This window comes from Balaenoptera acutorostrata, chromosome 19 (assembly GCF_949987535.1).
Source record: "Balaenoptera acutorostrata chromosome 19, mBalAcu1.1, whole genome shotgun sequence".
Classification (NCBI taxonomy): domain Eukaryota; kingdom Metazoa; phylum Chordata; class Mammalia; order Artiodactyla; family Balaenopteridae; genus Balaenoptera; species Balaenoptera acutorostrata.
Window position 1 is genome coordinate 63,450,271 of NC_080082.1, and position 16,162 is coordinate 63,466,432.

General features: G+C 43.2%; 2 protein-coding genes across 2 annotated transcripts in view; both read right to left on the reverse strand.

The window, feature by feature from the left end:
* Nucleotides 1-32: 32 nt before the first annotated feature.
* GP6 (glycoprotein VI platelet) lies at nt 33-14,908 on the reverse strand. The gene is made up of 8 exons (XM_007181380.2): nt 14,528-14,908; nt 10,958-10,993; nt 10,585-10,842; nt 6,512-6,796; nt 4,343-4,396; nt 3,144-3,203; nt 1,931-1,981; nt 33-1,058 (listed from the first exon to the last, which is right to left on the reverse strand). The coding sequence occupies exons 1-8, from the start codon at nt 14,859-14,861 to the stop codon at nt 838-840; spliced, it is 1,299 nt and encodes a 432-aa protein (XP_007181442.2). The 5' UTR covers nt 14,862-14,908; the 3' UTR covers nt 33-837.
* The window catches only part of RDH13 (retinol dehydrogenase 13), a 46,907-nt gene continuing 41,488 nt past the window's right edge, over nt 10,744-16,162 (reverse strand). Inside the window, exons 11-12 of the mRNA XM_057533596.1 lie at nt 10,958-10,993; nt 10,744-10,842 (exon numbers count right to left, since the gene is read on the reverse strand). Coding sequence (XP_057389579.1) covers nt 10,973-10,993 — 21 coding nt within the window. The 3' untranslated portion in view covers nt 10,744-10,842; nt 10,958-10,972. The remainder of the gene's footprint in view (nt 10,843-10,957; nt 10,994-16,162) is intronic.

Below are 16,162 nucleotides of genomic sequence, written 5' to 3' on the forward strand. Positions count from 1 at the left end.
GATTATGTAATTACTCCCATTCCTTTCCCCCCTCAACCCCTGTCAACCACCACTCTGTTTTCTATCTCTATGGATTTACATATTCTAGCCTTTGGCACAAACTTAGTTAGGACTTTGGACTTTTTTTCTAATATAAAGGCGAGCCACTGGCATGTTGGTTATAATTATATTCATGTTGGTTATATTATATTCTAAGCGGAAAGAACAGAATGCCCCAAAGCCTGAAAGAACCAGGCACATCTCGAGAAACAAAAGGAGATTTTTCAGACTACAGCTTAAGATAGGGCTAGAGCAAGGGTTAGGTTTGGGGATAATCAGGAAAAAAAAGCACAGAACTGATTCACTTTGCTGTACACCGGAAACTAACACAACATCGTACATCAACTATACTCCAGTTAAAAAAAAAAAAAAAAGCACGGGGTGGGCACGGGGGAAATGTGGGAGTTTTGTGCAAAGGATAGAACAGCTCAGCTGTGAGAGGTGGGAATATTAGAAGTCAATCTGGAACTCATATTAGGGAAGGTTGAAGAAAGAGGTAAGTGTGATGGCCCAATTAAGGTGCCACAAGGTCCACAATGAGCAAGATATCAGTGAGGAGACTATGGCATCCACTAGATTCCTTCCATCCCAAACAAAGAGAGTCCTAGGACCTACAGCCAAATAGACACTGACTCAACAACTCCTTGATGGGGCACCCAGAAGAACACCCCCCGCCCTCCTTTTCCACAGCTGTCGGCTCTATCCTTTCACTCTCACACTCCACACTAAGTCCCCTCCCCACTCCCATGACCCATCTCTTAGATACGACCAAGCCTTGGGACTCTAATGATGGTATCCTCAGTTATGATCATCTGGTCGACCCCCATCCTGACAACTGTGTGACTTCTGGGTCTGAGGGAGGGGTGGGAGCGGCCTGTGGCCCGCTCTGGCCCGGTGCATCAGGGGTTTCTTGCGGCTGTGCCAATCTTCTGCCAGAAGCCCCACCAGGAGTACTAGAATCACAGCCCCCAGGCATATCCGGACCAGATTGCTCTTAGTGTAATACTGGAAGGCAAGACCTGGAGGAACGAGAGAGACAGGAGCAGATGATAAAAGCCCCTCTCCACAGGGGGCTCAAGTTCGATCCCCAGTCAGGGAACTAAGATCCCACATGCCACGGGGCAACTAAGCCCGCGCGTCACAACTACAGAGCCCACGCGCCCTGGAGCCCGAGCGACACAACTAAAGAGAGAAACCCCACACGCCACAACGAGAGAGAAGCCCTCGCACCACAATGAAAGAACCCGCATGCCTCAACAAAGACCCCGCGTGCCGCAGCTAAGACCTGACGCAACCAAAAAAAAAAAAGAAAGAAAGAAAATAAGTAAATAGTCAATTTTTAAAAAAAGATCCCACATGCAGCACGGTGCAGCCAAACAAACAAACAAACAAACAAACAAAAAAGCCCATCTCCAGGACCACATACATATTGGGTTTCTCATAGCCGTATGCCTCATCTGATACTTATTACTCCCGGCTGCTAGGATGCCGATCTCCTTCCTGGAGGGTTCCTTTCCTCCTCACCAAGGGTTAGGATTAGATAAGCCCAATTGTCTAAGTATCTTCCATACACCCCCTCACAGGCCTCTGGTTCAGCCTCACCCCACACACAGACACTACCTGGTTATTTGGCTAATTGTAGACTGTTAGAAGGGGTGGGGAGAGAGATGAAATTTATCTTTCTTTCTCTGACCTTTTAGAAGGTCACCTTCACACCTGATCCCTGCCCAATTCGGAGCGCCACACACTAATAGCCCCCCTCCACTTCATACTTTACACACCAGAGCCCAAGATCACAGAGCTGCAGCTTCTGTGTAGGGAAAGCAGCCAGCTTTGGGTAAAGATGTGGGACGGGGAAAGGAAGCTGGTCCAGAGAAGGACACTTGCTCACCAGCTGGAGGGTCTGACTCCTTTGGAAGGATGGTGGTATTCCTAGAAGTTTCTGGGAATCAAAAAGGATACGTGTAAAGGGGTGGAACCATCTCTCCTACCCCTGTTTCTACCGCTATCCTGAACACATGCACTTGGGAGCTGGAATTCCAGGGTTCTAAGAAGAGCATGAACTGTAGAGTCAGGGTGTTCCAATTTGAAGCCCAGACCCATCACTTATTAGATGCAGGGTCTCGGGCAAATGATGTCACATGTACGAGTCAGTTTTCCTATCTGTCCTGAGAGCGACTGGGAACCCAGAAGGGTTTTGAACAGAGGGTGAGGAGGAATCTCATCAGGGTCTTAGAAAGACCCTGCTGGCATCAGGAACCTAAAAAAAGCTAGAGTTGTGTGGACGCAGTGGAGATATCTAACCTGTCCTCTGGGGATCTGTCAAAGGTTTTCCGTCTTGGGGGAAATGGAGACTTTTTTCTGGGGAAGCCAAGGGCAAAGAGAATGGCAGCATAAAGAAAGCATATTTGCATTGGATTGGAGGAATAAGAAAAATGTACTGTGTCCAGGTAACTATGATCTATGTGGGGCTGGAGCACGGGCTCTGCCTGGAAGCAATGGGAACAAGATTACACACATGGATCAGAGCCGAGTCAGAAGAGCAGTGTGTAGGGATGAGCAATGGTCTTCCCATGATAGCCTTGGTGCCGCCATCTTGGAAACAGCCACATTACCCAGAACGCTCTTCTGCCCCCAAGCTCAGAGCCCATCTCCATCCCATCCTCATCTTCCAACCAAGGACTTTTCCTGGGAAGAATCAGGTGGTTTTGAGAAGCAGATTAAAAGCCTACAGCCTGACACAGACGTAGAGAACAAATGTATGGACGCCAAGGTGGGAAGGGGGGGTGGGATGAATTGGGAGAGGGGGATTGACATATATACACTATTGATACTATGTATAAAATAGGTAACTAATGAGAACCTTCTGTAGAGCACAGGGAACTCTACTCAATGCTCTGTGGTGACCTAAATGGGAAGGAAATCCAAAAAAGAGGGGATTATATGTATATGTATAGCTGATTCATTTTTCTGTACAGTAGAAACACAACATTGTAAAATTTTTAAAAAATTAAAAAAAAAAAAAAAAAGCCTACAGCCTGAGACGATGGAAGGGAGCCCAATCCTCTTCCTTTCTGCTGAGCTCTGGGTGCCTGGCTACTCACCAGCGGCGGAAACTTCGTTCACGAGTGACTGGTTCAGTTTCTTGGAGGCTTCTGAGAATTCTGAGCAAGAGGATTATAAGGAATTTGGTAACGTCAGGTTTGCCCAGTAAGTCCCTACTCTCCATACCCCTTCTGAGATATCCAGTCTCCCTGGAACCCATTTCTCTAACACACACTGCCCAGACACAGAGGAAAGACAAACTCAAAAAGCCCAAACTATACTGCCTTCTACTTCTGAGTGGCTTAATAAGAAATGAGGTGTCAGGTGTCATTTCGAGATGTCACAGCCTAGCGTACTATTTCTTTCTTTCTTTTTTTTTAAATTTATTTTATTTATTTATTTTTGGTTGCACTGGGTCTTTGTTGCTATGCGCGGGCTTTCTCTAGTTGCGGCGAGCGGGGACTACCCTTCGTTGCGGTGCACAGGCTTCTCATTGCGGTGGCTTCTCTTGCTGTGGAGCGCGGGCTCTAGGCGCGCGGGCTTCAGTAGTTGTGGCACATGGGCTCAGTAGTTGTGGCTCATGGGCTTAGTGGCTCCGCGGCATGCGGGATCTTCCCGGACCAGGGCTCGAACCTATGTTCCCTGCATTGGCAGGTGGATTCTTAACCACTGCACCACCAGGGAAGACCTAGCATACTATTTCTTAAGACACAGGCTGACATCCGATACCGCCAGAAGCAGCTGAGATGCCATGAAAATTGGGAAGACCATGGCTCACACGAAAGGTAGTGCGGTGGTTCTCAAAGTAGCATCCCCTGGGAACTTGAAAATTATTGGACCTCACCCCAGACCCTCTGAATCAGAAACTCTAGGGGTCTAGGAATCTGTCCTTTATAAGCTCTCCAGGTGATTCTCAAGCCCACTACAGTTTCAGATCCACTGATCAATGGAATCCGAGACTCAGAACTGGAGCCCAGGAATCTACAACTTTACAAGCCACTCTGCTTATTCTTCTACAGGTTAGACATCACAAACCAACTCCGAAAGGCTGGAGAGAGGTGGGGATGTGGGACAGGATCGTCATACCTATACATTTATTATACCTTCTTTACAAGCAGAAATAAGGAATTTTTAAAATAAAGCAAATCTGTGAAAGAGGCAAATGAAATAAACTGAGAAATCTAGACAAAGAGCAGAAAGAAAAGGGGGTCCATGTGCCTTATACCACGGAAACCAGGGTGAATCCTCCGGAACTTACCTGTTACAGAGGAAGGTGGTTCTGTGGGCAACCAGCTGGGGGTAGAAGAGGTCCCTGAGAAATCAGAAAAAGAAAAGAGAGAGAATTCTGTGCTCTGTTAGGTATGGATCCTGAGCAAACCCAGTTTCCTCACCTGGAAAATAAAAATAAAGACGCTTCCATCATTGGACTGTCGTGGGTGTTAAATAGCATTTGAAAGGCACACCTAGCACGTTCTGGGGCTGATTAATGACACTCCCTGTAGCTGCCTTCCCTGTTTTTCAAACCTCAGTGCTTTCCTTTCTTCTGGATCTCTGTGACCTGCCGTCTTACTTACCTGCCTTCCCTGGGAACAAACCGGGCTCTTGCCTCCTGGGAAGCAGATGAGGAGACAGAGACTATGGGATACATCTGGGGAAAGACAGGCATCCCATGTGGGGAGAAAAGGGAACTGCCTAAGGAATAAAACACAGCCCTGCTTTCCTCTCCCACCACCCTTGCTGTTTGCTTGTGGATTTTTCTTTTTTACCTAGACAAATCACAAGGCATTATTCATAGTATTAAAATTTCTTTTTCTTGGGAATTCCCTGGTGGTCCAGAGGTTAGGACTCCATGCTTTCACTGCTGAGGGTGTGGGTTCAATTCCTGGTTGGGGAACTAAGACCCCGCAAGCTGCACAGCATGACCAAAAAATTTTTTTAAAATAAATAAAATTTATTTTTCTTAGTGGGTATACCCAGAATAATGGCCTCCCAAATATGACAGTATCCTAATCCCCAGAACCGGTGACTACGGTACCTTACATGGCAAAAGGGACTTTGCAGATATGATTAAGAATCTTGGGCTGATTCGCAGCAACATGGATGGATCTAGAGATTGTCATGCTGAGTGAAGTAAGTCGGACAGAGAAAGACAAATATCACATGATATTGCTCATATTTGGAATCTTAAAAAAAGGGTACAAATGAACTTATTTACAAAACAGAAATAGAGTCACAGATATAGAACACAAACTTATGGTTACCAGGGGGAAAGCGGGGGAGGGATAAATTGGGAGATTGGGATTGATGCATACACCCTACTATGTATAAAATAGACAACTAATAAGGACCTACTGTATAGCACAGGGAACTCTGCTCAATACTCTGTAATGTATGGGAAAAGAATCTTAAAAAGAGTGGATATACGTATATGTATAACTGAATCTCTTTGCTATACACCTGAAACTAACACAACATTGTTAATCAACTATACTCCAATATAAAATTTAAAAAAAAATTTTTAAATAAAAATAAGGGACTTCCCTGGTGGTCCACTGGTTAAGACTCCACACTCCCAATGCAGGGGGTGCAGATTCGATCCCTGCTCGGAGAACTAAGATCCCACATGCTGCGTGGCCTGGCCTAAAAACAAATTTATTAATTAATAAAATAAAGTAGGGAATTCCCTGGTGGTCCAGGGGTCCGTGCTTCCACTGCAGGGGGCACAGGTTTGATCCCTGGTCGGGGAACTAAAGCTCCCGCATGCCACGCGGTGCGGCCAAAAAAGAAAGAATAAATAAATAAAATTTAAAAAAATAAAAATAAAATAAATGAAAAGACTGCATATATGTATATGTATAACTGATTCACTTTGCCGTACACCTGAAACTCACACAACATTGTAAATCAACTATACTTCAATAAAAATTTTTTAAAAAAGAATCTTGGGCTGGGGAGATTACCCTGGACTACCTGGGTGGGTCCAATCACAAGGGTCCTTAAAAGCGTAAGAGAGAGGCAGGAAGGAGGAAGAGTCAGAGATAGATTAGAAGACGCTATGATGCTGACTTTGATATGAAGCAATGGACCATGGAAGCCAAGAGATGTAGGCACCTCTAGAAGCTGGAAAAGGCACCAGAAACCTCCCCTTGAGCCTCCAGAAAGAAGGCTGGCTGACACCTTTGTTTTATCCCCGCAGGACCCCTTTTTGACTTCTGACCTCCAGAACCGTAAGGTAATAAATTTGTGATATTTTAAACCAGTGAATTCATGGTGATTTGTTACAGCAGCACTCAGACACTCATACACCCTCCAAAGCCTCTGTCTTCTCCTGCCCTCCCACTTTCTTCATGGCTATTGCTCCCTCCCCTTGGAGCTTCCACCAGGGCCTGTGAAGGCTGGGGGAAAAGGTTTGGTCTGCACCCCTAACCTGTGACCACGAGCTCCAGGGGGTCGCTGGGGGCTGACCACAGGTATGGAGATCTGCTGGAAAAGCTGTAGCATCGGTAGGTCCCGCTGTGGGCAGCAGTCACCGTGGTGATGGGAAAATCAGCCTGGTACCACCTTTCAGGTGTCTCGAAGGGCCCAGCGTCCCCCTCCTTGTACAGAGCAAATTGGTCAAAACTATACTGGCTCTGACACCGTAGAGTTACGTCCACTCCTGGGGCCACTGCCGTGCTGGGCTGGGCTGAGAGCGAGGGCTTGGTGAAAACTCCTGGGAGAGAAGAAAACTCTGGTATTAAAGATGGTGGCCCCTGTGGAAAACAGTATGGAGGTTCCTTAGAAAACTAAAAATAGAATTATCATATGATCCAGCAATCCCACACCTGGGCATATATCCGGACAAAACTCTAATTCAAAAAGATACATGCACCCCTATGTTCATAGCAGCATTATTCACAATAGCCAAAGCATGGAAACAACCTAAATGTCCATCAACAGATGAATGGATAAAGAAGATGTGGTACATATATACAATGGAGTACTACTCAGCCATAAAAAGGGATGAAATAATGCCATTTGCAGCAACCTGGATGCAACTAGAGATTATCATAATAAGTGAAGTAAGTCAGAAAGAGAAAGACAAATACCATATGATATCACTTATCTGTGGAATCTAAAATATGACACAAATGAAGATATCTATGAAACAAAAACAGACTCACAGACATAGAGAACAGACTGGTGGTTGCCAAGGGGGAGGGGATTAGGGGAGGGATGGAGTAGGAGGTTGGGGTTAGCAGATGTAAGCTTTTATATACAGAATGGATAAACAACAAGGTCCTACTGTATAGCACAGGGAACTATACTCAATATCCTATGATAAACCATAATGGAAAAGAATACTTAAAAAAAAGAATGTGTATAAATAAATAAATATATATATATATATATATATATAAAACTGAATCACTTTGCTGTACAGCAGAAATTAATACAACATTGTAAACCAACTATACTGCAATTAAAAAAATATTAAAACTGAAAATAAATAAATAAATAAAGATGGTGGCCAGTGTCTCAGCTGTGGGGATGGGAAGGTTCCCCCACCTCTTTACAGGCTAGGGAACTTTCCAGCTGTATCCAGCCTAGAGAAGCTACTCTTCCCACCACCAGCTCACAAAGTGGTTAAGGGAGCATGACAGAAGTGACATCACAGTACCCAGGCTCAAATCCTGGTTTTGCAGCTTAGGGGCTGGACGAATCTCCCCCTATATCTGTGCCTCCGTGTTCTCTACTATAAAATGGGAATGATTGGATGAGACAATATGTATTAAGCATTTAACAGAATACAGAATGCATAGCAAGCATCCAAAATATAATGGTAGTAACAAACTAGCTTAACCTGATATTACACTGTAAGCTTGTATTACAGTATACAATAGTTATATTGTAAACATATTAGAGTGCCAGATTCCAGGTGCTGTTCCAAGACCATGCCATATATCAGTTCACTGAATCCTCACAAAGACCTATGCATTCATCCCTATAAATATTCCCATTTATACATGAAACTAAAATACACAATGCTGAATCACTTGTCCGAGGTCACAAGATAGTAAGTGGCAGAGCTGAAGTTTGCAATCACGGAGGTTGGCTACAGGCTGTCTGCTCCTAAAGGTGAACCTATCCTACTATGTAATTTGATATTATTATTATCATCATAGAGCATCACAAGTCACGCCTGGAAAGCCATACTCACAACAGCCAAAGTTGCCTGTTAACTATGGCTCATTTATTCATTCAACAATTTTTTCCTCTGAGCAACTATTATGTATTAGTCTCTAGAAATAAAAATCCCATCAGGAAGAAAGAATAGCCAATAACTAATAGATAAGTAGGGCTTCCCTGGTGGCACAGTGGTTAAGAATCTGCCTGCCAATGCAGGAGACATGGGTTCCAGCCTTGGTCCAGGAAGATCCCACATGCTGTGGAGCAACTAAGCCCGTGCGCCACAACTACTGAGCCTGCGCTCTAGAGCCCGCGAGCCACAACTACTGAGCCCACGTGCCACAACTACTGAAGCCCGCACGCCTAGAGCCCGTGCTCCACAACAAGAGAAGCCAGCGCAGTGAAAAGCCCAGGCACCACAACGAAGAGTAGCCCCTGCTCGCGGCAACTAGAGAGTCCGTGCGCAGCAACGATAGACCCAACACAGCCAAAAATAAATAAATAAAAATAAATTAAGAAAAAAATAGATAAGTAAATGTGTGGTATACCAGATAATGATGAGTGCCATTTTAAATCGAGATGGAATTTTAAGTAGGGTGGTGAGGAAAATACTTAATGAGAAGATAGTATTTGATGGGGGACTTCCCTGGCGGTGCAGTGGTTAAGACTCTGCACTTTCAGTGCAAGGGCGCAGGTTTGATCCCTGGTGGGGGAGCTAAGATCCCCCATGCTGCATGGTGAGGCCAATAAATAAACAAATAAATAAGCTATCTTCTTTTAAAGATAAAAAATAAAATTTAAAAAAGATAGTATTTGAGTCAGCCCCCAAGGCACACTGGTGGACCACTGTACCTCAGGTAGTCAGGAGTTAGGGTGAGGCAAGCTAGGCACTCTCTTTGGATGAAAAAAAAAAAAAAACAAACCTTCAGTAATCAAGATAAATATTATTTTAATGCAAATTTTTAAAGTAAAAATGAATGCAAACACATTTACAGGGAACAAAATATCAAGATTTTAAACAAAGACAGAATCCAGCTGTGCCCAGGGGAGTCATGCTGAAGTCTGAAACATGAACCTACCCTGCTGTATAACTTGATATTATTATCATCACAGAGCATCCCGACCCACGCCTGGCACACACTACACAACACTGAAAGTTGCCTGATAATTGGAGGCAAAAGGCTCAAAACGCTTTTATGGCTTTTTACGGTTCATTTTTTCCACTCTATGAACATAGCTGGAAAAATATTGAAAAGTTTAAAAGTAGATTACTAAAACTCACAACATTATTAAGTTTAAATATTTTATTTATACAAAAAACAAACAGAATTCATTATCACTTTACTCTCCTGGCTTTCATGGAAGCAAACTCAATATTTTTTGAAGCCACTTCAGAAAATAATCATTTAAAAATGCATTAGTGGGCTTCCCTGGTGGCGCAGTGGTTAAGAATCTGCCTGCCAATGCAGGGTCACGGGTTCGAGCCCTGGTCCGGGAAGATCCCACATGCCGCCGGAGCAACTAAGCCTGTGCGCCACAACTACTGAGCCTGCGCTCTAGAGCCCGTGAGCCACAACTACTGAAGCCCGCGAGCCACAACTACTGAAGCCCGCGTGCCTAGAGCCCCTGCTCCGCAACAGAAGCCACCGCAATGAGAAGCCCGCGCACGGCAAGGAAGAGTAGCCCCCGCACGCAGCAACGAAGACGCAATGCAGCCAAAAATAAATAAATAAATAAAAATTAAAAAAAAAAAAAAGCATTAGCTAGAAAAGGATAAGCTGAGAACATTTTATTCCATCAAAAAATAAAAAGGCATAAACGTGGGACTTCCCTGGCAGTCCGGTGGTTAGGACTCCGCGCTTCCACTGCAGGGGGCATGGGCTGGATTCCTAGTCAGGGAGCTAAGCTCCCGCATGCCACACAGGGCAGCCAATAAAGAAATAATTTTTTTTCAATGCATAAATGTGGCTAGAGGGGTACGCATTTTTCCTCCTGTGTCAGGTTTGGATGTGGCTTGGAATGGCATTCCTGGAATCTGTCTTTACTTAAAATTGCGGTATTGTGTACATCGTGGATGATTTTGCATTGATTTGGGTTTGTTTTTTTTTTAAGATATTGCATTAACGTATTACTTATGTTGATTACTGAGTTTTTTGGCACCTAAATTTAGCACTTAAAGCCAATGCCTCGCTTGCCCCACCCTAATCCCAGCGCCTCTGGGACTTTGGATTTACGGTCATCATAACCCCCACTGTCACCCTCTCTGAGCCCAGAACTGAGGACCACGCAGCCCTGCGGCTGCAAGTCCAGCCACACCCCATGCCCAGTTACCAGTAGCAACCAGCTCCAGCTGGTTGCTGGGGGGAGACCAGCTGGTCCCGCTCTGATAGGAGCAGCGGTAGCGTCCGACGAAGCGTTGTTCCATGGCCGAGATGGAGAGCTCCGCCTGGTCCAAATACTTCCGGGATATCAGTTCCTCCAGGCGGTACAAGTCCGCGCCTGGAGGGCCCTGGCAGCTGATGGTCACCGGCTTCCCCAGGGGCACAAGGGAGCTGGGCCGGGCCTGGAGGGAGGGCTTGGGCAGTGGGCCTGGAAGGGAAGCAGAGCCTAGCAGAGGTCAGTTTCCAACAGAGCCTCCTCCTGGGCTCTCCCACCCCCTCCTGCCCTCTCGCTGGCTGAACCCAGAAGAGGGATCTGGACTCACCTTTCTGAGCCTGTATCACCTGCCCCAGACACAGCCCTGAGGAGAGAAGCAAAGGGTCAATCACCAGGACCTCAGCATGAATCCACACTTCCTGCGTGCTGGGCACCGGGATGAGAAACTTGCATGCATTGGCTTTCTTTTTTTCTTTTTTTTTTTAATTTTTATTTTATGTTGGGGGTATAGTTGATTAACAACGTGTTAGTTTCAGGTATTCGCTTTCTTTTGTCATAATTTTGTTTCAAAGATACACATGCATGTAATTGAAGTGAAAGAAGCCAGCCATAAAAGGCCATGATTGTATGATTCCATTTGTATGAAACATCCAGAATGGATCAATCTGTCCAGAGACAGTAGATGGGGAGCGGGGTGGGACGGGGGGGTGGCGGGTACCGGGAGGAGGGGGTATTGGGGAGTGATTGTAACGGGTATGAGATTTCCTTTTGGAGTGGTGAAAAGGCCTTGGAACTAGATAGATGTGTCGATTGCACAACATTGTGAGTGGACTACATGTCATTAGTGGTAAATTTTATGTGAAGTGTATTATTTTACCACAATTTTTAAAAAGCTGAACAGGGGTTCCTTGCCGCACCCCCCAGCTCCCTGCAATACACTTCCCCATTCACGCAGCTGGAAAGAGAAGGGAGCTGTGTGCCAGAAGGGGGTCTCACTTTTTTCCAGTTTCACAGAGATGTAATTGACATATAACATGGTGTACGTGTAACAGTGTTGATTTGATACATTTTTCTGTCCCAGGATGGTTACCACCATAGTACTAGCTGACACCTCTATCTGGACACATAGTTGCTATTTCTTGTCAGTGGTGAGAACATTGAAGATCTAGTCTCTTAGCAACTTTCAAGTATATATTACAGTATTATTAGCTATAATCACCATGCCATATATTAGATCCCGAGTGGTGTCTTGCATTAAATCATAAGTCAAGAGCTCTCAGGGTGCATTAATACTGGATTTCTCCCTATTTCATGCTTTTGGGTTAAATCAACATTCTCCCTATTTTGTGCTTTGGGGTTAAGTCATTATTATGACTGTGCAAATATTAGTCACACCTGAGCATTATAATGTACCTATATACTTTTTTTCTATTTATTTTCCCTAGGATCAAAAATTGTATGATTTATTTCCATCTGCATAGTGTTCCTTGAACATATATCTAATTCTTTCCACAATTTTCAATAGCCTTTCCATGTAACTTTACACATCTATCAAACTGCATAATCTATAAATTCCACTTTTCTCCTTGGAGGTGCCTGCCCCCCATTTTCTCTTCTATCTGAACTAATTCTTCTCTAGGTTGAACAACTGCCCTTTTTCTCTCAAGCTAAGACTCTTTTTTTTTTTAACCGTTTTGCTGAGTTAGTAGCATTATCAGTTTAAGTCTCACTAGGGTTGCCAGACTTAGCAAATAAAAACATGGGACTCCCAGTGAAATTTGAATTTCAGGTAAACGACAAATAATATACAGCATATATTGCATAGTAGGTCCCATGAGGTCCACGATCAGGTAGATACAAACACTAGCAGCATATTTTCGTGGTAAAGAATGTGGATTTGGTGCAAACATTCCTTAGTTTGTATTCGAGCCATAGCTGTGCGACCTTAAACAAGTTACTTCATCCTTCCGGGCCTCAGTTTTCTCACCTGTAAAATGGGAATAATAGTAGGCCCTACTTCATCAGGCTGTTATGGGGATTAAATGAGTAAGTGTCTGTTTAAAAACATAGAATAATGTATCTGTAAGTGCTACATGAGTGTCTTTAAAGAATGAATAAATGAATAAGTGAATGAGAGACAGTTTGTGTTCATGGTATACACTCTTATCCCCAATAACACCAACTGTTTCCTTCCTTCTTAGCCGCTTAGAGCCTCTGTCCTTTTAGCGATAAAGTTCTTTTGAAGAAATAAGGAAATAATGCACACACGTGCCCAGAATAAAGCTTGATAAGGAGAAGGCAGTAAAAACGCATCTGAGCCCACCCCCAGTCCTGTTAAAGGGGACTCTTACTCCAGCCTTATTGAGGTTAATTGACAAATAGAAATCTTATATATCTAAGGTTTACAGCATGATGACTTGTGAAACCACAATCAAGCTAATTAACACATCCATCACCTCACGTAATTATCTTTTTTTTTTTTTTTTGGTGAGAAATTTAAATGTACTCTCTTAGCAAATTTCAAGTATATGCTACAGTATTATTAGCTATGATCATCATTCTATAATTTGGATCCCCAGAAGTTCTTCATCTTATAACTGGAAGTTTGTACCCTTTGACCAACATCTACCTCCCCATTTCCCCCACCCCCACGCCCCAGCCCCTGGCATCTACCAATCTACTCTCTGCTTTTGTGGGTTTTTGAGATTCTGCGTATAAGTAAGATCCTACAGTATTTGTTTTTCTCTCTCTGGATTATATCATTCAGCATAGTACCCTCAAGGTCCGTCCACATTGTCACAAATGGCAGAACTGTTTGCACCAGTACCATGAGGGATACTGACAAGCTAAATCTATAATCTAGCCCTGATACCAAATCCACATTAAACAAAATTAAAAATTAAAACACAACAAGGACCAACTGTATAGCACAGGGAACTCTCCTCAATACTCTGTAATGGCCTGTATGTGAAAAGAATCTAAAAAAAGGTGGATATATTTATATGTATGGCTGATTCACTTTGCTGTACGCCTGAAACTAACACAACATTGCAAATCAACTATACTCCAATAAAAATTAACAACAACAAAAAAACGCGAAGAGCCAAGGAAATGTTTAAATACTGTTGAATAATATTCAGCTATTTAAAAGAATAAATTAAGAACTATACATGTCTACTGCTATGTGTCAAAAAGTAAGCTGCAGAATAATGTGTACCATATGTTCTTATTTTTATAAGAAAAAACTCTATGTATGTGTACACATTTGTACTAAAAAATTAAGATAAATGTAGAAGGATAAACAAGTATTGGTTACTGTTGGTGAGTTAAGGGGGACTTAGAACAGAATTTATTGTTTTCTTATGTGTCCTTTTACAACTTGCAAAAAGAAGCATAAAGTTTTATAAAGAATCTCCTAACAGTTTAATAAAAAAAAAAAAAACCACACAACGAGGACCTACTCTATAGCACAGGGAACTATACTCAATATTTTGTAATAACCTATAAGAAAAAGAATCTGAAAAAGAACATATATATGTATATATCTGAGTCACTGTGCTGTACACCTGAAACTAACACCACATTGTGAATCAACTATATTTTAATTAATTAATTAATTAATTAAAATTAAACCAGCATGGAGTAGTGGGAACGTTGCAGCCAACACTGGGAGACCTGTATTTATTTTTTGACTCAGCCATGAATACACTAGAGTAATTCAGACAAACACCATCTCCCTGGGGTCTCAGTTTTCCCACTCAACATAATAAATGAGGTGACCCTTGGTCACCTCCTGCCCTGAAAATTTCCTCTTGCCTCTTGTACTGATGCAATTTTTAAAAAATTCTTTGTCTCATAGCCCACTGCCTGTCCCTCAGCATTTTGCAGATTGACTCACCAAGACAGAAGGCAGCCATGGGTGCAGACATGGTTCCTCGGCCTGTCCTGAGCTGGATAGCCCGGGAGGGAAGCCCTGGGTGCGGGCTGGAGCAGAGATGCAGGAATGTGATAGGAATGAAGAATGCTCTCCTCCCTTCCCCCATCAGCCTGGCTTTTCCTAATTGAGACTCATCAAGCCGGAGGTGTCCCCTCAGTAGAATGACTTTGCACACAAGCCCCAAGGAGCCTGGCTTATCTCCCGTCACCAGCCCAGTGTCCCAGCAGGTCTGCCTAGTGAGGCATCGTCTGCGTTCTGATACTCCCAGAAGCTCCCTGGCTTTCATTAGGGACATGCAAGTCAGAACCACAATGAGATATCACTTCACACCCACGAGGATGGCTCTATCAAGAAGACAGATATTAACAAATGTTGGTGAGGAAATGGAGAAGTTGGAGTCCTCATGCTTTGCTGTAGGTGTATAAAATGGTGCCTCCGCTGTGGAAAACATTTCCTCAAAACGTGAAGCAGTGAATGATTCAGCAACTCCACTTCTGGGTATATACCCAAAAGAACTGACAGCAGGAACTTGAACAGATATTTGTATACCCGTGTTCACAGCAGCATTATTCACAATCGCCAAAACATGGAAACAACTCAAATGTCCACTGATGGAAGGATAAATAAACTGTGGTGTATACAAGCCACACTGGAATATTGTTCAGCCTTTAAAAGGAATGAAATTCTGACACAGGCTACGACCTGGATGAACCTTGAAGTCATTAGGCTAAGTGAAATAATCCAGACCCAAAAGACCACACATTATATGATTCCATTTATATGAAATATCCAGAATAGGCAAATTCATAGAGACAGAAAGTACTCTGGAAGTTATTAGGGGCTGCGGGAAGGGAGAATGGGAAGTTATTGCACCATTTTAGATCTCTACCGGGGTAAAATGCATGGAAACTTTGATATGTGTTTTGAACAAGGTGCTGACACAGAATACTATCTGACAGATCTCTGTAATAGAATGGTTTCAGGGAACTTCTCTTTGGAGTGGTGATGTTTGAGGTTATGCCTGATGGTAAGAAATATTCATAGAGGAAAGGCAGCACATTCAGCCTGCCCTAAAGTCTTGATGAAATAAAGAGCTTGGCATTTTCATGTAACCAGAAAATGACTGGTGTAGCTGGCCTTAAGTGAGCAGAAAACTAAGACTGAAGAGATTATAGGGGCCAGATCAGGATGGCCCAACTTTAGCAGGTGATTCTTTTCCTTTTAATTATCTTTTATTTCTCTTAGTTGAAGGATGGGTAATTTACAATGTTGTATTAGTTTCACTTGTACACACAGCAATTGTTATACATACATATACATGTATGTGTATTCTTACATGTATAAATACATGTATGTATATATATATGTAGGTATGTATATTTTCATATTCTTTTCCCTTATAGGTTATTACAAGATATTGAGTATAGTTCCCTGTGCTATACAGTAGATCCTTGTTGTTTACCTATTTTATATATAAGTAGTGTGTATCTATTAATCCCAAACTCTTAATTTATCTCCCCACCACCACCCGCTACCCCCTCTGGTAACCATAAGTTTGTTTTCTCTGTCTGTGAGTCTATTTCCATTTTGTAAATG